Genomic DNA, 24,436 nt, shown 5'->3' on the forward strand with positions numbered 1-24,436 from the left:
GCACAGCTCTCTGGGTGAGGTTCTGTCTTCAAGTCACCAATGGGTGATGAAGTCCCTTCCATCTATGTAATGTATTACAGGTTATGGACAGGTGCAGTCAGGTGGCAGGAGGGGTGGAGTGCATGACATTCCATCCTGGATATGACAGAGTTTGCCTCAACCCATGGGTCCAGCAGGCAGAGTTCAATAACTACAGGCAGATGTGAGATGCAGGAGGATGGCACTCATCTCATACCACTCTGTAGGCTACTGACCAATTCAAAGCTTCCTACAGGAATACGTTTTGCATCGGTCAGTAGCCTGCAGAGTAATATGAGAAGAATGCAATTACTGAATATTATGTAGATATTCTAAACAAAGTGTTTAGATAACTTTCAAGTGTAACAGTTCCATGTAGAATAATCCATACTTCACATATTACTGTAGAAACAGTGTTCTGCTAATATAACAATGTGCAAATATTATACCTTCCTATATGGTGTCCCATATAAGACAGGAGTTCCATGACATGTTTGAAGAATACATAGCCCCCCCCCCCCCCCCCCCCCCGCCTAATTGTAATGCTGAGTGCAAGGTCTCTCCCAATTCAGACATCAGTATCAACCCATCTTTCAGTCAGACTCCATTTCAAAAGCATCTCTTCTGCCCATCTGTAGAAAAACAAGGAAAAGTTGATGAGTGACACACGTATTGAAACTGTGATATTACTAAACACTTGCGATGTACTGTCTTATTAGTAATCATCTTTTGTTCCTTCTGAGCTGTTTGTTAAAGCCTGATGGGCATGATCAGCTCCAGGCCCCTTTCTTCACACATACTGGTCATGAAGGAGCCCGATTTCGGCTCCTACAGTGGCTTGCGAAAGTATTCACTCCCCTTGGCATTTTTCTTATTTTGTTGCCTTACAACCTGGAATTAAAATTGATTTTTTTGGGGTTTGTATCATTTGATTTACACAACATGCCTACCACTTTGAAGATGCAAAATATTTTTTATTGTGAAACAAACAAGATATAACACATAAAAACAGAAAACTTGAGCGTGCATAACTATTCATCCCCCCAAAGTTAATACTTTGTAGAGCCACCTTTTGCAGCAATTACAGCTGCAAGTCTCTTGGGGTATGTCTCTATAAACTTGGCACATCTAGCCACTGGGATTTTTGCCCATTCTTCAAGGCAAAACTGCTCCAGCTCCTTCAAGTTGGATGGGTTCCGCTGGTGTACAGCAATCTTTAAGTCATACCACAAATTATCAATTGGATTGAGGTCTGGGCTTTGACTAGGCCATTCCAAGTCATTTAAATGTTTCCCCTTAAACCACTCAAGTGTTGCTTTAGCAGTATGCTTAGGGTCATTGTCCTGCTGGAAGGTGAACCTCCGTCCCAGTCTCAAATCTCAGGAAGACTGAAACAAGTTTCCCTCAAGAATTTCCCAGTATTTAGCGCCATCCATCATTCCTTCAATTTTGACCAGTTTCCCAATCCCTGCCGATGGTGTTCTCGGGGTGATGAGAGGTGTTGGGTTTGCGCCAGACATAGCGTTTTCTTTGATGGCCAAAAAGCTCAATTTTAGTCTCATCTGACCAGAGTGCCTTCTTCCATATGTTTGGGGAGTCTCCCACATGGCTTTTGGCGAACACCAAGGACAATGACCCAACACACCTCCAGGCTGTGTAAGGGCTATTTTACCAAGAAGGAGAGTGATGGAGTGCTGCATCAGATGACCTGGCCTCCACAATCCCCCGACCTCAACCCAATTGAGATGGTTTGGGATGAGTCGGACAGCAGAGTGAAGGAAAAGCAGCCAACAAGTGCTCAGCATATGTGGGAACTCCTTCAAGACTGTTGGAAAAGCATTCCAGGTAATGCTGGTTGAGAGAATGCCAAGAGGCAAAGGGTGGCTATTTGAAGAATCTCAAATATAAAATATATTTTTATTTGTTTATCACTTTTTTGGTTACTACATGATTCCTATATGTGTTATTTCATAGTTTTGATGTCTTCACTATTATTCTACAATGTAAAAAATAAAGAAAAGCCCTTGAATGAGTAGGTGTGTCCAAACTTTTGACTGGTAATGTATATAGATCTAACTTCATTGGAATATATCTACAACTTTAAAAAAAATTCAAAACATTAGATCAACTTACCACAAAATCGTTTTGTTGAAATATCTCCAAAAATTGTGATGACACAGGGGGCTAGTTACCCCCTACTACCCTACTTGTATATATTTTTTTAAAGCAGCACCTTATGAACTGCACACACACTAAAAACCCTGTTGTTTTGACAAGTGGCAATAAATCACTTATATCGATTAGGGGGGAAATCAGGTTGTTCACGCTGTTGAAACTAACACAGCTAAAACAAACACATGGAAACTGGAGATATTTGTTACATCACTGGTTAGAGAACAACCTGTAGAAGACAGTCAGCTACATTTTGGAGTGATGCATTTTGATTTGGGGGTCGCCAAAGCAGAAAGAGAAACGCAACACTTATTTGTCAATCACTCATATCAATATCACGTTGAAATCAATTGCGCAAGAGGGGGGAGATGAGGTTGCACGTACTGCGACATGCGTAATGGAAACGGCAGATATAGGAGACATTTTCTAAAGATCGTCAACCGTTGCTTGAGAGGGTAAGAGATGTTGAGGAAGGAGTAGATTCAGTTGTAAGTGAACATTTAAGAACACAATACTATGCTTTATTGAATATATTCACAGATGGATCTAAGGACCCTAAAACAGGGAGGACATGAGCAGCTTTTAGTATTCCTGAGTTTAAGGTGGCAGTGACGAAAAGAGCAACAGATCATTTATCTGTTTACACAACAGAGTTGTTGGTCATACTATTGGCTGCAGAGTGGGTGGAGGTGGTGAGGCCAGACAGGGTAGTCATCTGCTCTGACTCCAGTGCAGCACTGATGAGCTTAAATTCATGTGTGTCTCAGAGCAGACAGGATGTATTGTATGAGGTTTTGCAGTGTTTCTATAGGGTGAAACAGATGGGGGTATTTGTGATGTTCCTCTGGGTACCAGCTCATGTGGGAGTAGAGGGGAATGAGGAAGTGGATATTATTGCCAAACAGGCTCTTAAACATCCTAATGTTGAGATGGAAATATCAATCAGTAAAGCAGAAGCCAAGGGATTAATAAGAACAGTGGTTAAAAATAAGTGGCAAGAGTTGTGGAACAGGGAGAGTAAGGGAAGACACCTGTATAAGATCCAGGAAAAGGTGGGGGCAGGGAGGTCCTCAGGCCGAGAGAGAAGGGAGGAAAGTGTAGTCACAAGGCTGAGACTGGGACACACAAGGCTAAATAGTACTGGTATTGAAAGTGGTGGGGAAACATCCGACTGGGAGGTGTGATCATTGTCAGGAGGAGATGGAGACGGTGGAACATGTTCTATTTCAGTGAGAGAAAGGGAGCGATTGGTATTAGATTTTAGGAGTAATGGGGGTTGAAGAGCCAGGATTAAGTGAACTGCTGGGGAAATCTTCAGGGGATGTAGTATTTAATTATGTGTTTCGTTTCCTTAGGTAGACGAGATTATTGGATAGGATTTAGACCTTCACTGTCTCTGGTCCACACTCCAGTCCAGTTGGTGGCGGTAATGCACCTTAAAGTTGGAGGCCAACCGCCATATAAAATCCACAGAAGAAGAAGAAGCTCGACAACCGTTTTATCCGTTCGACGGGTGGATTTTTCTTTATTGTGACAAATGATGATGGAAATTGTGTTTTTTGAATCAATATTTGCCGAATAATTTTGAATGTACGCGGGGGCATGTGATGTCAACACGTAGGCCTAACTATGAACTCCACTCCACATTTAATTATAAATGCCTACTGCCTTCTAAATCTATTTTTCAACTATAAAAATAATGTTTCTTTGCAAGATCCTGGTCCTGACTTTCAATTGCCTCGAATTGCGTTTCTGGTTGGCTGAATGCAAGTTTAACCGTCCAATTATTTGCAGTGCAAGTTTCACCATGGCATGGACCGTGGCGATACTTTGGCACATGAGAATTATTAGAATATGGCAAATATTAGTAAATTCTTGCATTCTATTCATGCTGGCTTTCGTGGGCTACCTGAGACATGAAAGAGATAGGTGGGAGGGCATACAGGCTGTGGCCAATTTATTGTTGCGCAATTTGCCTAAATGGGTAATGGAAACACTTCAAGCCTATTCATATACAGCTGCACCATCGAGAGCATCCTGACTGGTTGCATCACTGCCTGGTATGGCAACTGCTTGGCCTCCGACCGCAAGGCACTACAGAGGGTAGTGCGTACGGCCCAGTACATCACTGGGGCCAAGCTTCCTGCCATCCAGGACCTCTATACCAGGCGGTGTAAGAGGAAGGCCCTCAAAATTGTCAAAGACTCTAGCCACCCTAGTCATAGACTGTTCTCTCTGCTACCGCACGGCAAGCGGTACCGGAGTGCCAAGTCTAGGTCCAAAAGACTTCTCAACAGCTTCTACCCCCAAGCCATAAGACTCCTGAACAGCTAATCATGGCTACCCGGACTATTTGCACTGCCCCCCCACCCCATATTTTTACGCTGCTGCTACTCTGTTAATTATTTATGCATAGTCACTTTAACTCTACCCACATGTACATATTACTTCAACTACCTCAACTAGCCGGTGCCCCCACACATTGACTCTGCACCGGTACCCCCCTGTATATATAGCCTCCCTACTGTTATTTTATTTTACTTCTGCTCTTTTTTTCTCAACGCTTTTTTTGTTGTTGTTTTATTTGACTTTTTTATTAAAAATAAATGCACTGTTGGTTAAGGGCTGTAAGTAAGCATTTCACTGTAATGTCTGCACCTGTTGTATTCGGCGCATGTGGCCAATAACATTTGATTTGATTTGATTTGTATTCAACACTTTTTTGTTTGTTGGTGTGATGTCATTACGTCCAACCCGTTTTAATCTACTTAAGATATTTAAATGGGAACGCACCCTAGCAGGCAATTGTCGCATCTATTTTCTATGTAAACTTTCTCAATGTCGACAAAAAATCAGAGGACAAGTTAATGGAAACATAGCTAGTGACCACGGTTGGCTGCTATTTAAGTGATAGTTTGACTGTCTAATCCATGTATTGGTGTGTGGCCAGCGACTTTTATAGAGAGACCCCCCTGAATTTTTCCTGCCCGTTCCCGGTCATTTCATTAACTCTGCGTTGTAAATCCTGCGTGTGTGATAAAATCAATGGTACAAAACCAAAGATATTGATCTATTTTAAGCAATCAATCTTATGTCATCGTAATGACTATAACATTTTATACTAACATCACCAATCTGAGGTAAAAGGGACGTGTAATTCCACAACATTTTATGGGTTGAAAATGAGGCTTGTGAAAGGTAGTAACACAAACTGTCCACATTAGGGAAATTAGCGCAATATACAGTAATTTAATATGGCAAAATAATTCAAGATGTCAATTTAAAATTATAGTATATGTTGCCAACTCAGAGACTATTGCAACAATGACATCTATTTCTCACTAATTTAACCATTTAGAGAGTTTGGTACCCCCTGTATATAGCCTCGTTATTGTTATTTTGTTGTTACTTTTTTTTCTTCTTAAAACTGCATTGTTGGTTAAGGGCTTGTAAGTAAGCATTTCACAGTAAGGTCTACACCTGTTGTATTCGGCGCATGTGACAAATAAAATTTGATTTGATTTAGAAAAATGCTCCTAAATACAATTTAACCAGGTGCTCTAGACTGAGCCTCCACAGTCTCTGTGCAGCAGCCTGAACGTTTGATGTCCCTAGTTGATTTTAGCTAGCTACGGTATCATTCCCCTTTTATCTGTGGTATCATAGCTAGCCTGGCTCGCTAGCATTATCAAATAATGTTGTATAACCAAAAGTAGCTACCAGCTAGCTAGTACCAGCTATCTACTTAGCTAATTACTCACCAACACCAGTGGTTTGACAGTTGACATGCAGCAGAATTGACCGTGTCGGATGTAATCCATTCCTGGACGTATTGTTGAAATGCATTGGAAGTTTGCATCATCTTCATGGAAGGCCATTTTCACTCCTATTTGCCATGCTTTGGACCCATATGAGACTTGACAATAAATGTCCACATGGCAGCTGGACCACAGCTGGGGGCGTGTTGTCTCTGGGCAATTGGGCATCATTGGCCAAAAGTGGGCATGTAAGTCATCCATACCAACCCTCCAGTAAGTGGTGACCAACTCTCTAACAAAACTCACTTTTGGACGAGACTGACTCTATGACCAGAATTATCATATTTACACTTTGTAGTCAATTTCAAGACTATAATTAATGTTTCTGAGTCATATCGATGCCACATAGGCCGTTTAAAACCAGAGAAGTTGGTTCTAAGGGGCAGTTGACCTTAAAGTGTGGGACCATGCCTTTAAATTATCAAACCATTAAAGGGTGTCAAGCAATCAAATCAACTACCATGTTTGCATAATACTCATAGCAATCCCTCATTGCTCAATCAGAAGATGCTCCATAGCAGGGTGCTCATATCAGATTTCTTGATCCAACATCCTCTCACTCTGTATCTCTTACAGTCAGTAGACATGGAGGATGGGAAGCCTGATCTGCTACTAGTCAAAGAGGAGACAATAGAAGACGGACCAGAGAGCATTGACCTGCTGAGTGGACTAAAGATGGGGGAGCAAGGTAAGGGAGACATACAGTGCATTCAGAAAGTACTCAGACCCCTTCACCTTTTCTACATTTTGTTATATTACAGCCTTATTCTAAAATGGATGAAATTATTTTTTTCCCCTCATCAATCTACACATTATACCCCATAATGACAAAGCAGAAACACGTTTAGAAATGTTTGCAAATATATATATTTTGTTGTTGTTTAAATATTACATTTACATAAGTATTCAGACCCTTTACTCAGTACTTTGTTGAAGCACCTTTGGCAGCTATTACAGCCTTGAGTCTTCTTGGGTATGACACTACAAGCTTGGCACACCTGTATTTGGGGAGTTTCTCCCATTCTTCTCTGCAGATCCTCTCAAGCTCTGTCAGGTTGGATGGGGAGCGTTGCTGCACAGCTATATTCAGGTCTCTTCAGAGATGTTTGATTTGGTTCAAGTCCGGGCTCTGGCTGGGCCACTCAAGGACATTCAGAGACTTGTCCCAAAGCCACTCCTGCGTTGTCTTGGCTGTGTGCTTAGGGTCGTTGCCCTGCTGGAAGGTGAACCTTCGCCCCAGTCTGAGGTCCTGAGTGCTCTGGAGCAGGTTTTCATCAAGGCTCTCTCTGTACTTTGCTCCGTTCATCTTTCCCTCGATCCTGACTAGTCTCCCAGTCCCTGCCGCTGAAAAACATCCCCACAGCATGATGCTGCCACCCCCATGCTTCACCGTAGGGATGGTATTGGCCAGGTGAAGAGCGGTGCCTGGTTTCCTCCAGATGTGACGCTTGGCATTCAGGCCAAAGAGTTCAATCTTGGTTTCATCAAACCAGGGAATCTTGTTTCTCATGGTCTGAGAGTCCTTTAGGTGCCTTTTGGCAAACTCCAAGCAGGCTGTCATGTGCCTTTTCCTGAGGAGTGGCTTCCGTCTGGCCACTCTACCATAAAGGCCTGATTGGTGGAGTGCTGCAGAGATGGTTGTTCTTCTGGAAGGTTCTCCCATCGCCACAGAGGAACTCTGGAGTACTGTCAGAGTGACCATCGGGTTCTTGGTCACCTCCCTGACCAAGGCCCTTCTCCCCCGATTGCTCAGTTTGGCCAGGCGGCCAGTTCTAGGAAGAGTCTTGGTAGTTCCAAACATCTTCCATTTAAGAATGATAGAGGCCACTGTGTCATTGGGGACCTTCAATGCTGCAGACATTTTTTGGTACCCTTCCCCAGATCTGTGCCTCGACACAATCCTGTCTCGGAGCTCTACGGACAATTCCTTCGACCTCATGGCTTGGTTTTTGCTCTGACATGCACTGTCAACTGTTGGACCTTAAATAGACAGATCATGTCCAATCAATTGAATTTACCACAGGTGGACTCCAATCAAGTTGTAGAAACATCTCAAGGATGATCAATGGAAACAGGATGCACCTGTACAGGATGCACATTATAATGTATGAAAATGATCTGGTAATACATTTAAAAAATCTTCATATGTAGAGTTCTCTGCCATGTTTGTAAAGTCTATTTTGTAACATCTTCCTGTAGGTGGTTGGCTGGAGGCTAACAGAGAAGACTGGGCGGCCATCTTGGATTCCCAGAACCAGGCCGGTGCAGCCAGGGGCCCGGGGGACAACATCACCGAACAGGCAAGGACCAGAAGCGACATAGTGGAGGTCAGTAGATGGGACAGCATCCTCAACTCTGGGCTGGGAAAAAACACTGTTAACCAGAAACAGTCAGTCAAACACAAAACAACATCCGATCTTAGTTAGGAATGGGCATTTTAAATGATTTCACTATTCAAATAATATCATGATATTTTTTTTTATATGTGGATAGCCGAAAAAATGTGTTTTAAAGAAAACATCTATATATTTTTTTAACTTAAAAGGAGACTTGCCAGTTCGCTGCGCTCTGCTTGTTTCGCAGAAGGGTGAGGGAGGGGCGAGAGAGGAGCAGGGGCCTGTGTGTGTGACAGTCTATGTGTCTGGCATGGAGAGAGAGAGAGAGAGAAAATAGCCAAACAGACTCGCGCTGGTTAGACAAACTTGTTGCTGACATAGGTTATCTATCATACCATCTGGTAGTGCCTATCTTGACTGCATCAAATCGTTTGTATAAAAGCTAGCTAGCTACAGCAGTCAGCTAAGTTAGCTAAGCAGCAAGGCCAATTGAAGCTATTTTGCTGCGCTCCCTGTACTTGTCTACAACTCTATTCATATGAAACAACAGCCTACCTGTTGGATGATCAGTGTAGCCTACTCCTCATTTAGCCAACTTAATTATGTAATTTTTATTCCATTTTGCATTGATTAGAAATCTCCCACTTCACTTGCTACACATGGAGCCTCAGAATGTAGCGCCGCTTTGATTTATGACAATAACAACAAGCTACACCTGTGAAACGTGTGTGTGGTCTACCGGTGTGTCTTTTTTATAGGGCGCACTCATAAAAAAACCTCATTCAAGGGTTTTTCTTTATTTTTACTATTTTCTACATTGTAGAATAATAGTGAAGACATCAGAACTATGAAATAACACATATGTAGTAACCAAAAAGTGTTGAACAAATCAAAATAGAGATTCTTCAAATAGCCACCCTTTGCCTTGATGACTGCTTTTCACACTCTTGGCATTGTCTCAAGCAGCTTCACCTGGAATGCTTTTCCAACAGTCTTGAAGGAGTTCCCACATTTGCTGAGCACTTGTTGGCTGCTTTTCCTTCACTCTGCCGTCCAACTCATCCCAAACCATCTCAATTGGGTTGAGGTCGGGGGATTGTGGAGGCCAGGTCATCTGATGCAGCACTCCATCACTCTCCTTCTTGGTAAAATAGCCCTAACACAGCCTGGAGGTGTGTTGGGTCATTGTCCTGTTAAAAAACAAATGATAGTCCCACTAAGCCCAAACCAGATGGGATGGTGTATCGCTGTAGAATGCTGTGGTAGCCATGCTGGTTAAGTGTGCCTTGAATTCTAAATAAATCACAGACATTGTCACCAGCAAAGCATCCCCACACCATAACACATTTTTACATTTACATTTTAGTCATTTAGCAGACGCTCTTATCCAGAGTGACTTACAGTTAGTGAGTGCACACATTATTATTTAATTTTTTCATACTGGCCCCCTACGGCCGGCTACAACAGAGCCTGGATTTGAACCAGATTCTCTAGTGGCACAGCTAGCATTGCGATGCAGTGCCTTAGACCACTGCGCCACTCGGGAGGCCACCTCCTCCTCCATGCTTTACGGTGGGAACTACACATGCAGAGATCATTCGTTCACCCACACCGTGTCTCACAAAGACACAGCGTTTGGAACCAAAAATCTCCAATTTGGACTCCAGACCAAAGGACACATTTCCACCGGTCTAATGTCCTTTGCTCGTGTTTCTTGGCCCAAGCATGTCTCTTCTTATTATTGGTGTCCTTTAGTAGTGGTTTCTTTGCAGGAATTCGACCATGAAGGCCTGATTCACACAGTCCCCTCTGAACAGTTGATGTTGAGATGTGTCTGTGACTTGAACTATGTGAAGCATTTATTTTTGGCTGCAATTTCTGAGGCTGGTAACTCTAATGAACTTATCCTCTGCAGCAGAGTAAACTCTGGGTCTTCCATTCCTGTGGCGGTCCTCATGAGAGCCAGTTTCATCATAGTACCTGATGGTTTTTGTGACTGCACTTGAAGAAACTTTCAAAGCTCTTGAAATGTTCCGTATTGACTGACCTTCATGTCTTAAAGTAATGATGGACTGCCGTTTATCTTTGCTTATTTGAGCTGTTCTTGCCATAATATGGACTTGTTTTTTTACCAAATAGGGCTATCTTCTGTATACCTCCCTACCTTGTCACAATGTAAAAAATAGTAAAAATAAAGAAAAACCCTTGAATGAGTAGGTGTGTCCAAACTTTTGACTGGTAGTGTATATTTTTTATGTAATGGTCTATCATTGTAGGCAATGTAGCAATATCACGTAAATAATTGTATTTCATTTTAGACAAAGCCTTTTTATTGTTAAAATAGACCTAGATTTTTTTTATCTCAAAAATGAATACTTTCCCAAGTAATCTAATATTCAAATATTCTAATAACGTGCCCATCCCTAATCTTAGTCTCCATGACAACAGACTGGCTGACACCAGGGCAAGGTGTAGATTTGGTCTGCGGGGACGGGGATGTGTCCGTATGTGGCTGGAGAGAATGGACACAGACTCCGTCCTAGATTCAGAGAGACTGATGGCGCCTCAGGTTAACCCCCTAACAACTGAAGTGGGGTCGCCAATATTTGTTTTTAAATGAATTTTTTGTATTCGTTTTTTTTAACAAAAATTGAAGAGTACAGTTTATTGTATGGGACAATATACAAACATTTTTGAGAAAGATAATTTGAAAAATACAATTTTAATGAGTAAATGTATTTATTGGTTTCTTTTCATTTTGTTAAGAGATGAAAATGTAATGAATTTCAAGTTATTTGTTGATGTAAAAATTGAAATATACTGATTTTAAGGTTGTGTCATTATATTTGGGGTGGGGTGGGGTCACGAGAGATTATTGTGAAAAAATTCCTTCAGCCTGCCTTCTATAGGATCTATCAACTGGAACATGGACCCTGTGACAACACAGACACTCCCTGGCCTTCGTCCTCCTCACACTCTCCTAATGTTAAACCAGACCTCAGACAATGCCAGTTCCTCAACACTTAATGGCTATACAAGCCCATTGACAAATGACAGTAGTACAAACGGAATCAGTAAAGGAGGCGGCATAAAAGAGAAGCACATCCCATGTTTGTTCTGTGAGAAAGATTTAATTTTCCGCAAACAGGTGGAGAGCCACCAGAGGATCAAATCAAATCAAATGTTATTTGCCACATGCACCAAATACAACAGGTGTAGACATTACAGTGAAATGCTTACTTACAAGCCCTTAACCAACAATGCAGTTTTAAAGAAAAAAATAGATAAATAAAAAATAGCAAATTATTAAAGAGCAGCAGTAAAATAAAATAACAGTAGTAGGCTATATAATTTATATATATATATATACAGTGGGGAGAACAAGTATTTGATACACTGCCGATTTAGCAGGTTTTCCTACTTACAAACATGTAGAGGTCTGTAATTTTTATCATAGGTACACTTCAACTGTGAGAGACAGAATCTAAAACAAAAATCCAGAAAATCACATTATATGATTTTTAAGTAATTAATTTGCATTTTATTGCATGACATAAGTATTTGATCACCTACCAACCAGTAAGAATTCCGGCTCTCACAGACCTGTTAGTTTTTCTTTAAGAAGCCCTCCTGTTCTCCACTCATTACCTGTATTAACTGCACCTGTTTCAACTCGTTACCTGTATAAAAGACACCTGTCCACACACTCAATCAAACAGACTCCAACCTCTCTACAATGGCCAAGACCAGAGAGCTGTGTAAGGACATCAGGGATACAATTGTAGACCTGCACAAGGCTGGGATGGGCTACAGGTCAATAGGCAAGCAGCTTGGTGAGAAGGCAACAACTGTTGGCGCAATTATTAGAAAATGGAAGAAGTTCAAGATGACGGTCAATCACCCTCGGTCTGGGGCTCCATGCAAGATCTCACCTCGTGGGGCATCAATGATCATGAGGAAGGTGAGGGATCAGCCCAGAACTACACGGCAGGACCTGGTCAATGACCTGAAGAGAGCTGGGACCACAGTCTCAAAGAAAACCATTAGTAACACACTACGCCGTCATGGATTAAAATCATGCAGCGCACGCAAGGCCCCCCTTATGTCATGCAATAAAATGCAAATTAATTACTTAAAAATCATACAATGTGATTTTCTGGATTTTTGTTTTAGATTCCGTCTCACAGTTGAAGTGTACCTATGATAAAAATTACAGACCTCTACATGCTTTGTAAGTAGGAAAACCTGCAAAATCGGCAGTGTATCAAATACTTGTTCTCCCCACTGTATATATATATATATATATATATATATACAGTGGGGAAAAAATGTATTTAGTCAGCCACCAATTGTGCAAGTTCTCCCACTTAAAAAGATGAGAGAGGCCTGTAATTTTCATCATAGGTACACGTCAACTATGACAGACAAATTGAGAAAACAAATTCCAGAAAATCACATTGTAGGATTTGTAATGAATTTATTTGCAAATTATGGTGGAAAATAAGTATTTGGTCACCTACAAACAAGCAAGATTTCTGGCTCTCACAGACCTGTAACTTCTTCTTTAAGAGGCTCCTCTGTCCTCCACTCGTTACCTGTATTAATGGCACCTGTTTGAACTTGTTATCAGTATAAAAGACACCTGTCCACAACCTCAAACAGCCACACTCCAAACTCCACTATGGCCAAGACTAAAGAGCTGTCAAAGGACACCAGAAACAAAATTGTAGACCTGCACCAGGCTGGTAAGACTGAATCTGCAATAGGTAAGCAGCTTGGTTTGAAGAAATCAACTGTGGGAGCAATTATTAGGAAATGGAAGACATACAAGACCACTGATAATCTCCCTCGATCTGGGGCTCCACGCAAGATCTCACCCCGTGGGGTCAAAATGATCACAAGAACGGTGAGCAAAAATCCCAGAACCACACGGGGGGACCTAGTGAATGAAATAAATTCATTAAAAATCCTACAATGTGATTTTCTGGAATTTGTTTTCTCATTTTGTCTGTCATAGTTGACGTGTACCTATGATGAAAATTACAGGCCTCTCATCTTTTTAAGTGGGAGAACTTGCACAATTGGTGGCTGACTAAATACTTTTTTTCCCCACTGTATATACAGTTGAAGTCGGAAGTTTACATACACTTAGGTTGGAGTCATTATAACTTGTTTTTCAACCACTCCACAAATGTCTTGTTAACAAACTATAGTTTTGGCAAGTCTGTTAGGACATCTACTTTGTGCATGACACAAGTAATATTTCCAACAATTGTTTACAGACAGATAATTTCACTTATAATTCACTGTATCACAATTCCAGTGGGTCAGAAGTTTACATACACTAAGTTGACTGTGCCTTTAAACAGCTTGGAAAATTCCAGAAAATGATGTCATGGCTTTAGAAGCTTCTGATAGGCTAATTCAAATCAAATCAAATCAAATCAAATTTTATTGGTCACATGCGCCGAATACAACAGGTGCAGACATTACAGTGAAATGCTTACTTACAGCCCTTAACCAACAGTGCATTTATTTTAAACAAAAAAGTAAGAATAAAACAACAACAAAAAAGTGTTGAGAAAAAAAGAGCAGAAGTAAAATAAAGTGACAGTAGGGAGGCTATATATACAGTAAAATAAAGTGACAGTAGGGAGGCTATATATACAGGGGGGTACCGTTGCATAGTCAATGTGCGGGGGCACCGGCTAGTTGAGGTAGTTGAGGTAATATGTACATGTGGGTAGAGTTAAAGTGACTATGCATAAATACTTAACAGAGTAGCATCAGCGTAAAAAGGATGGGGTGGGGGGGCAGTGCAAATAGTCCGGGTAGCCATGATTAGCTGTTCAGGAGTCTTATGGCTTGGGGGTAGAAGCTGTTGAGAAGTCTTTTGGACCTAGACTTGGCACTCCGGTACCGCTTGCCGTGCGGTAGCAGAGAGAACAGTCTATGACTAGGGTGGCTGGAGTCTTTGACAATTTTGAGGGCCTTCCTCTGACACCGCCTGGTATAGAGGTCCTGGATGGCAGGGAGCTTTGCCCCAGTGATGTACTGGGCCGTACGCACTACCCTCTGTAGTGCCTTGCGGTCAGAGGCCAAGCAGTTGCCATACCAGGCGGTGATGCAACCAGTCAGGATGCTCTCGATGGTGCAGCTGTAGAATTTTTTGAGGATCTGAGGACCCATGCCAAATCATTTTAGTCTCCTGAGGGGGAATAGGCTTTGTCGTGCCCTCTTCACGACTGTCTTGGTGTGTTTGGACCATGATAGTTCGTTGGTGATGTGGACACCAAGGAACTTGAAGCTCTCAACCTGTTCCACTACAGCCCCGTCGATGAGAATGGGGGCGTGCTCAGTCCTCTTTTTTTTCCTGTAGTCCACAATCATCTCCTTTGTCTTGGTCACGTTGAGGGAGAGGTTGTTGTCCTGGCACCACACGGCCAGATCTCTGACCTCCTCCCTATAGGCTGTCTCATCGTTGTCGGTGATCAGGCCTACCACTGTTGTGTCGTCGGCAAACTTAATGATGGTGTTGGAGTCGTGCCTGGCCATGCAGTCATGGGTGAACAGAGAGTACAGGAGGGGACTGAGCACGCACCCCTGAGGGGCCCCCGTGTTGAGGATCAGTGTGGCAGATGTGTTGTTACCTACCCTTACCACCTGGGGGCGGCCCGTCAGGAAGTCCAGGATCCAGTTGCAGAGGGAGGTGTTTAGTCCCAGGATCCTTAGCTTAGTGATGAGCTTAGAGGGCACTATGGTGTTGAATGCTGAGCTGTAGTCAATGAATAGCATTCTCACGTAGGTGTTCCTCTTGTCCAGGTGGGAAAGGGCAGTGTGGAGTGCGATAGAGATTGCATCATCTGTGGATCTGTTGGGGCGGTATGCAAATTGGAGTGGGTCTAGGGTTTCTGGGATTATGCTGTTGATGTGAGCCATGACCAGTCTTTCAAAGCACTTCATGGCTACAGACGTCAGTGCTACGGGTCGGTAGTCATTTAGGCAGGTTATCTTAGAGTTCTTGGGCACGGGGACTATGGTGGTCTGCTTGAAACATGTTGGTATTACAGACTCAGTCAGGGACATGTTGAAAATGTCAGTGAAGACACTTGCCAGTTGGTCAGCACATGCTCGGAGTACACGTCCTGGTAATCCGTCTGGCCCTGCGGCCTTGTGAATGTTGACCTGCTTAAAAGTCTTACTCACATCGGCTACGGAGAGCGTGATCACATAGTCGTCCGGAACAGCTGGTGCTCTCGTGCATGCTTCAGTGTTGCTTGCCTCGAAGCGAGCATAGAAGTGGTTTAGCTCGTCTGGTAGGCTTGTGTCACTGGGTAGCTCGCGGCTGTGCTTCCCTTTGTAGTCTGTAATAGTTTTCAAGCCCTGCCACATCCGACGAGCGTCAGAGCCAGTGTAGTATGATTCAATCTTAGACCTGTATTGACTCTTTGCCTGTTTGATGGTTCGTCGGAGGTCATAGCGGGATTTCTTATAAGCGTCCGGGTTAGAGTCCCGTTCCTTGAAAGCGGCAGCTCTACCCTTTAGCTCAGTGCGGATGTTTCCTGTAATCCATGGCTTCTGGTTGGGGTATGTACGTACGGTCACTGTGGGGACGACGTCATCGATGCACTTATTGATGAAGCCAGTGACTGATGTGGTGTACTCCTCAATGCTGTCTGAAGAATCCCGGAACATGTTCCAGTCTGTGCTAGCAAAACAGTCCTGTAGTTTAGCATCTGCGTCATCTGACCACTTTTTTATTAGCCGAATCACTGGTGCTTCCTGCTTCAGTTTTTGCTTATAAGCAGGAATCAGGAGGATAGAGTTATGGTCAGATTTGCCAAATGGAGGGCGAGGGAGAGCTTTGTATGCGTCTTTGTGTGTGGAGTAAAGGTGGTCTAGAGTTTTTTCCCCTCTGGTTGCACATTTAACATGCTGGTAGAAATGAGGTAGAACGGATTTAAGTTTCCCTGCATTAAAGTCCCCGGCTACTAGGAGCGCTGCATCTGGATGAGCGTTTTCCTGTTGATTAATGGCCTTGTACAACTCATTCAGTGCAATCTTAATGCCAGCATTGGTTTGTGGTGGTAAATAGACAGCTATGAAAAATATAGATGAAAACTCTCTTGGTAAATAGTGTGGTCTACAGCTTATCATAAGATACTCTACCTCAGGCGAGCAAAACCTCGAGACTTCCTTAGTATTTGATTTTGTGCACCAGCTGTTGTTTACAAATATACACAGACCGCCACCCTTTGTCTTACCAGAGTCTGCAGTTCTGTCCTGTCGATGTAGCGTATAGCCCGCTAGCTGAATGTTGTCATTGTTGTCGTTCAGCCACGACTCCGTGAAACATAAGATATTACAGTTTTTAATGTCCCGTTGGTAGGATAACCGTAATCTTAAATCGTCAATTTTATTCTCAAAAGATTGAACATTGGCTAATAGGATTGATGGGAGAGGCAGTTTACTCGTTCGCCGTCGGATCCTTACAAGGCACCCGGATCTGCGTCCACGATATCTCCGTCTCTTCCTCACGCGAATGACGGGGATCTGGGCCTTGTCGGGAGTCTGTAGAATATCCTTCGCGAACGCCTCGTTGAAGAAAAAGTCTTCGTCCAACGCGAGGTGAGTAATCGCTGTCCTGATATCCAGAAGCTCTCTTTGGTTATAAGAGACGATGGCAGAAACATTATGTACAAAATAAATTACAAATAACGCGGAAAAACACACATAGTAGTACAATTGGTTAGAGGGCTGTAAAACGGCAGCCATCTTCTTCCGTCAATTGGAGGTGTACCTGTGGATGTATTTCAAGGCCTACCTTCAAACTCTGTGCCTCTTTGCTTCACATCATTGGAAAATAAAAACAAATCAGCCAAGACCTCAGGAAAAAAATGGTAGACCTCCACAAGTCTGGTTCATCCTTGGGAGCAATTTCCAAACGCCTGAAGGTACCATGTTCATCTGTACAAACAAAAGTATGCAAGTATAAACACCATTGGACCACGCAGCCGTCATACCGCTCAGGAAGGAGACGCGTTCTGTCTCCTAGAGATGAACGTACTTTGGTGCGAGAAGTGCAAATCAATCCCAGAACAACAGCAAAGGACCTTGAGAAGATGCTGGAGTAAACAGGTACAAAAGTATCTATATCCACAGTAAAACGAGTCCTATATCGACATAATCTGAAAGGCCGCTCAGCAAGGAAGAAGCCACTGCTCCAAAACTGGCATAGATAAGCCAGACTACAGTTTGCAACTGCACATGGGGACAAAGATCGTACTTTTTGGAAAAATGTCCTCTGGTCTGATGAAACAAAAATAGAACTGTTTGGCCAGAATTACCTTTGTTATGTTTGGAGGAAAAAGGGGGTTACTTGCAAGCCGGAGAACACCATCCCAACCGTGAAACACGGGGGTGGCAGCATCATGCTGTGGGGGTGCTTTGCTGCAGGAGGGACTGGCGCACTTCACAAAATAGATGGCATCATTACGAAGGAAAATTATGTGGATATATTGAAGCAACATCTCAAGACATCAGTCAGGAAGTTAAAGCTTGGTCGTAAATGGGTCTTCCAAATGGACAATGACCCCAAGCACACTTCCAAAGTTGTGGCAAATTAAATCAGCTCTGTCATGAGGAATGGGCCATAATTCACCCAACTTATTGTGGGAAGCTTGTGGAAGGCTACCCGAAACATTTGACCCAAGTTAAACAATTTAAAGGCAACGCTACCAAATACTAATTGAGTGTATGTAAACTTCTGACCCAGTGGGAATGTGATGAAACAAATAAAAGCTGAAATAAATCATTCTCTCTACTATTATTCTGACATTTCACATTCTTAAAATAAAGTGGTGATCCTAACTGACCTAAGACAGGGAATTTTTACTGGGCTTAAATGTCAGGAATTGTGAAAAACTGAGTTGAAATGTATTTGGCTAAGGTGTATGTAAACTTCCGACTTCAACTGTATATATATATACATAAATTGTTCGGCTGCCATCTGTGCTGGGACAGTTTCTGACTCGTCCAACCTGAAGAGGCACCAGAGGGTCTTACAGCTGCCACCAGTGTGAGAAGAGGTTCTCCCACCAGCACCAACTGAAGATGCACCTTAAGGTCCACAAGGGAGAGAGGCCGTTCGCCTGTATGCACTGCAGGAAGAGGTTCTCAGAGAGGAGCTACCTCAGGATACACCAGCAGAAAATGCACACAGTCCATGTATAGAGTATAGTGGCATGTAATGTAGTACTAATTAGTTTGTTTGTAGTTCATTCTGTTGGTTTTGGATATATAGAGTGAATGTGTCATAATACCCATAGAACCTAGTGGTCAAACAGGGAAATGGTTCCAATCTTTTTTCCACCATTCATTTTTCCCATAGGGGATTTTAGAAACACTTAAAATAAGGGCTGTGTTTCGTGTAGGCTTACCCTGGTGTGACATTTTGATAACCATGTAAATCTATGTATGTAGTAGGGAACTGGATGAGGTGAACTGAGGAAAACATGGTGTGATGTGATGGTGTCTGTAAAATTGCTTCACTGATGAAAAGTGACAACCTTGTCCTGTTGTTTGATGCTGGTGTTTTATAATGAGGAAATAATAGTGCCTTAATTCATGTTTACTTGACATAAAGTAGTCAAGCTGTGTGTAATGTAATGTTGAACCTTTTCCAGAGTATTCCAAAATTCATTTTATCAAAGTGAGGGTATCAGATTTACAGAAAATATAGTGTTACCATAGTGGGAAATTATTCTACTTGTCACATGTATCGTTTCATGTAATAAAAGTACTTCACGTTATGTGAGTGTATGACAATTTTGTTGAAATTAAATACAGAAAGTCAGCACAGAGTAAATATTGTATCATTGCAGGGGCTGAGTTTCCCTTATCTCAGTCGAACCAAAACATACTTCATTCTTGAATCAACACATATGGAATAATTTTTTATGATTAACGCCAATTGCTCCTTATTATTAGGTACATTAATCCAGTGTTAGAGAAGGGCTTGACTGTGGTTAACATTTTATAATATCATGTCATGTTTTGTGTGTACAGCAAAGAGTTTCTTATATAAACCTCTCTTCTGTACAATTTGTGTTTACAGTCTGCAGTCCATGAGGATCTGCTGATATCCGGTGTTGCTGGCAGGCGAGACTGGACCTCTGAGGTGGCTGGTCACAAACCTTGGCTCCGGATCAGAACCCTGGATCAGGAGCCGTCGCTTTTCATTTCCGAGTCAGAAACAGAACCGAACCGTGAGGGACAGAGTCTCCACCACAACCATCACACAGAACACAACCAGTGGACAGGTGGACTAAACAACCTCAGTCCTACTGGTCTTCAGATAGACAGAGGCTCCAGTCAGGGCTCCAGTCAGCAGCCCATACTCTTCTCTTCACAGTCTCAGCGCAGGGATGAAACAGAGCCTGGGGCTGATAGAGATAGACCCTCCTGTTCCTATGACACAAACTCCACAGTATCCATGATGAACAGAGCAGGTCACCCTGGGCTTCAGCCTTCAGAGAGAGTGGTGGGAGACACCTCCGGTGGGAGTCTAACAGGAAGTCTGTCTTCTCCTTCAGGATCTTGTTTAATGCCTGGTGAATGGGTTCATAGAAGGCCTGGACCTGGGTCTAGCCTTCCTCAGTTACCTCATGGTTACCCCACCAATACAGACCGGGTCAGGATGGGCATTCACCACAAGAGGTACCTAGCCTATAACACAGCACACAATCTAAACAACACCCAAACAACGGCTAGAGGTCAAGGAGGGAGCTCAAAGACTAACCACCTGAGGGTGGTGGCTCCTGCTTCTACCTCCTCTGGTGTCATTGGGTTACAACGTGGGAGGCCGAGCAATAGGACGGACGCCGACAAGCCGTACAGCTGCCCCACATGTGGGAAGCGCTTCGCTAGGGCAGACTATTTGAGGGAGCACCAGACCGTTCACACCAAGGAGAGGCCCTTCAAGTGCAAACTGTGTTACAAATCTTAGCAGTGTGGCTCGAGATGTACGCAGGGGATATCTGGAAACTATTCTTAAGTTGACATATTATAGTTCTGAAGTGTTTTGGGGTAAGAGGGTAATTATCCACATACCCTTCATTAACCCTTTGTTAACTTGTCATTTGAAACATGCTTGTGTAAATACCTGTTTTTAGAGAGACCTAGGCCAAACAAAGACAGTTTAATATTTACCTTACTGAGGTGATGTAGATGGAATAAAGTAATTCTATACTTTTCTTCTGTATTCTTGCTAACACACTGTTCTTTCTAAACATGTCTGCCCTCAGCTTGAAAGATACTGATCATGGGAGATTTGATGTGTAATGTAATAAACAGTACCATAATTCAAAGAACAGCGTGCAGACCTTTTTCATTTAAGCACACCCTTTCAGCTATGACGCCAACCAATAAGATCCTTTCTCTTTATTGTAGAACAGTTTCCACGTTAGTGTTTTTATTGTTGTTATTTAGACATTTATTTAAATCCTGGAGTTCAAAATATGACTAATTTAACTGCACATCATCACATACTTACTGCAGAAGTATTTTATTCGCATTGGAGACAGAACTTGGTTGATAGATGTTATCTGGATAACGCTAGCTAGCTGCTAACAACAGCTAACTGTATGGTTTTTCACAATCAAATAGCCTCCATCATGGAGGTGCTAGCAAATGCAGCAGTGGCAGACATCTGTAAACTCGTAGACGAAGACTATGTAGTGTTTCGTTTGGAAATAACTCAAAGCCAGAAAGAAAACAGGACATTGCGGAGGAAACTACAGCTACTGGAACTGAAGGTGGCACGGGAGCGCGCAGAGAGGACAATGCGAGAGCGTAGTGTCAAGATCCTCGACAGATACAGAGGCATGTCAAGAGGTACAAATTGCAGAAGGCCGAGGCTGCGCGGCCTGTTACCTCGTTCACCTTTGCGCGTGTTCAGATTCGTTATCCAGAAATGGGTCTTGGTCAGGTTTTGGATAGTATGCAATAATTCCCCTGATTACTTGGCTGTCTTGAGCAAAGACACAATATCATATTATAACCGAATTCTTGTTTAATGCACTTCCTATTATTTACTCAATGAAAACAATGTGATGCATGGAACATAATACATCGATTTAATAAATAATATATCAAGAAGTTGAGAAGTGTTACCTTACATCCTTGCCAATTGTAGACAGTGACAATAGTATGGAATAGCTTTTGACACAATAGTATACCGTTGAGCATTGACAGAAGCTAACCTAACCACCTCTTTCCCCCCAATCACTCTCTCAGGTGAAGGACATCTCACTGGAGGCCACAGGAGCTTTGTGAAGCCAGCGGGACACAAAACATGGAGAGATGGCCAACCAATCACTGTTGTGCTGGGGTCAAGCTGGAGAGGTCAAGGACCCGACTCAGCATCACGGTGGTCAGTGGAACGCTGCGCCCCGTCCTCAAATCAGAGACAGACACACAGGCTTTAACAGGGCTGGGGCGACTGAGCTGTCCTCCTTTTCCCCACTCAGAGTATTTACTTTACGGTAACCCAGCCCGAGGACGGTTCTGTCCAATCGGGACACAGGTGAAGCGTTACAGAGTGGCAATGATCAGGTCCTGTTCATACGCTACAGAGACAGAGATGATACCTGGTGACGTGCCTGTGCGCTTAGATAGACAGATTAATCCAATGAGAGGGGACTGGAACAAGTACAGTAGTTGTGTATACTCTGAAGGGTGCCTAGATAAGATGTATACTCTGAAGGGTGCCTAGATAAGAAAGGGGAGGTTCTGGTCGTAGACCGTGAAAGTGGACATGGAATGCAGACGAGACTCACTTAGGAGAAGGACACTCGCAGGGCAACACTAGTGACTTCTTAGACTACAGGGAAAGCTTAGAGACAAATCTAAATGTCGCAACCCACTCCCCTTTCAACGTGTACAGGGGTGAAATGCTTCAGCTGTACCCAGTGTCAGATGCGCTTTGCCCGGGCTGGCAACCTAAAGATACACCTGAAGGTCCACACGCGTGAAAGGTTTTCTAACGTTTAGATCAAACCCTGCATTAAAAGACTAAGATTAATTGTCATTAATTCCAACCTAGTTTAGAAGCCTGTCCATGTTTAAAGCCCCTCTGTTACAACGCATTCCATGGTGTTCAGAGTTCAAGGGGTAAATCAATCTCCCGAGGGGGAGAGTAATAAATTGGGCAATTCTCTCTCTGTCCACAAGGAGGCACTCCTCCCCCATAGGTGGCTTATTACTGGGATTCATTGCTGATTCCTCCCTGTAGTCTACAGTCGTGGTCAAAAGTTTTGAGAATGACACAAATATACATTTTCACAAAGTCTGCTGCCTCAGTTTTTATGATGGCAATTTGTATATACTCCAGAATGTTAGGAAGAGTGATCAGATGAATTGCAATTAATTGCAAAGTCCCTCTTTGCCATGAAAATGAACTTAATCCCCCAAAAACATTTCCACTGCATTTCAGCCCTGCCACAAAAGGACCAGCTGACATCATGTCAGTGATTCTCTCGTTAACACAGGTGAGAGTGTTGACGAGGACAAGGCTGGAGATCACTCTGTCATGCTGATTGAGTTAGAATAACAGACTGGAAGCTTTAAAAGGAGGGTGGTGCTTGAAATCATTGTTCTTCCTCTGTTAACCCTGGTTACCTGCAAGGAAACACGTGCCGTCATCATTGTTTTGCACAAAAAGGGCTTCACAGGCATGGATATTGCTGCTAGTAAGATTGCACCTAAATCAACCATTTATCGGATCATCAAGAACTTCAAGGAGAGAGGTTCAATTGTTGTGAAGAAGGCTTCAGGGCACCCAAGAAAGTCCAGCAAGCGCCAGGACTGTCTCCTAAAGTTGATTCAGCTGCGGGATCGGGGCACCACCAGTGCAGAGCTTGCTCAGGAATGGCAGCAGACAGGTGTGAGTGCATCTGCACGCACAGTGAGGCGAAGACTTTTGGAGGATGGCCTGGTGTCAAGAAGGGCAGCGAGGAAGCCACTTCTCTCCAGGAAAAACATCAGGGACAGACTGATATTCTGCCAAAGGTACAGGGATTGGACTGCTGAGGACTGGGGTAAAGTAATTTTCTCTGATGAATCCCCTTTCCGATTGTTTGGGGCATCCGTAAAAAAGCTTGTCCGGAGAAGACAAGGTGAGTGCTACCATCAGTCCTGTGTCATGCCAACAGTAAAGCATCCTGAGACCATTCATGTGTGGGGTTGCTTCTCAGCCAAGGGACTGGGCTCACTCACAATTTTGCCTGAGAACACAGCCATGAGTAAAGAATGGTACCAACACATCCTCCGAGAGCAACTTCTCCCAACCATCCAAGAACAGTTTGGTGATGAACAATGCCTTTTCCAGCATGATGGAGCACCTTGCCATAATGCAAAAGTGATAACTAAGTGGCTCGGGGAACAAAGCATCAAAATGTTGAGTCCATGGCCAGGAAACTCCCCAGACCTTAATCCCATTGAGAACTTGTGGTCGATCCTCAAGAGGCGGGTGGACAAACAAAAACCCACAAATTCTGACAAACTCCAAGCATTTATTATGCAAGAATGGGCTGCCATCATTCAGGATGTGGCCCAGAAGTTAATTGACAGCATGCCAGGGCGGATTGCAGAGGTCTTGAAAAAGAAGGGTCAACACTGCAAATGTTGACTCTTTGCATAAACTTAATATAATTGTCAATAAAAGCCTTTGACACTTATGGAATGCGTGTAATTATACTTCAGTATACCATAGTAACATCTGACAAAAATATCTAAAAACACTGAAGCAGCAAACTTTGTGAAGACCAATACTTGTGTCATTCTCAAAACTTTTGACCACGACTGTACACTAGTCCCTATGAGGTGCTTAGTGATACAGGTTATGGGTTCTATAGGCGATTGGTTTCATTTATGGGAATTAGATTCAATTATGAATTGCCCATCTGTTACCACAGAAGGGGTCTGTTTTTCAGAGATGTCTGTCCCCTTTCCAGCTGGGTTACAAGGTGCTGTGGCACCGATACCTATGACTGGCTGAAAGGGAATGTAACGTTATCACTAACTATTGTTCCC

At 43.1% G+C, this 24,436-nt stretch overlaps 1 protein-coding gene across 1 annotated transcript in view; it reads left to right on the plus strand.

Annotated features, from left to right (window-relative positions):
• LOC311110304 (uncharacterized protein) overlaps positions 1–24,436 on the plus strand; it is a gene marked incomplete at both ends in the record, with an annotated part of 170,178 nt that overhangs the window by 41,749 nt on the left and 103,993 nt on the right. Inside the window, 3 exons of the mRNA XM_084188840.1 lie at positions 6,585–6,696; positions 8,208–8,335; positions 19,461–19,902. Of these exons, the coding sequence (XP_084044966.1) occupies positions 6,585–6,696; positions 8,208–8,335; positions 19,461–19,902 (682 nt within the window). The remainder of the gene's footprint in view (positions 1–6,584; positions 6,697–8,207; positions 8,336–19,460; positions 19,903–24,436) is intronic.

The sequence above is a fragment of the Coregonus lavaretus genome (assembly GCF_964263955.1).
Source record: "Coregonus lavaretus genome assembly, contig: SUPER_35_unloc_3, whole genome shotgun sequence".
Taxonomy (NCBI): domain Eukaryota; kingdom Metazoa; phylum Chordata; class Actinopteri; order Salmoniformes; family Salmonidae; genus Coregonus; species Coregonus lavaretus.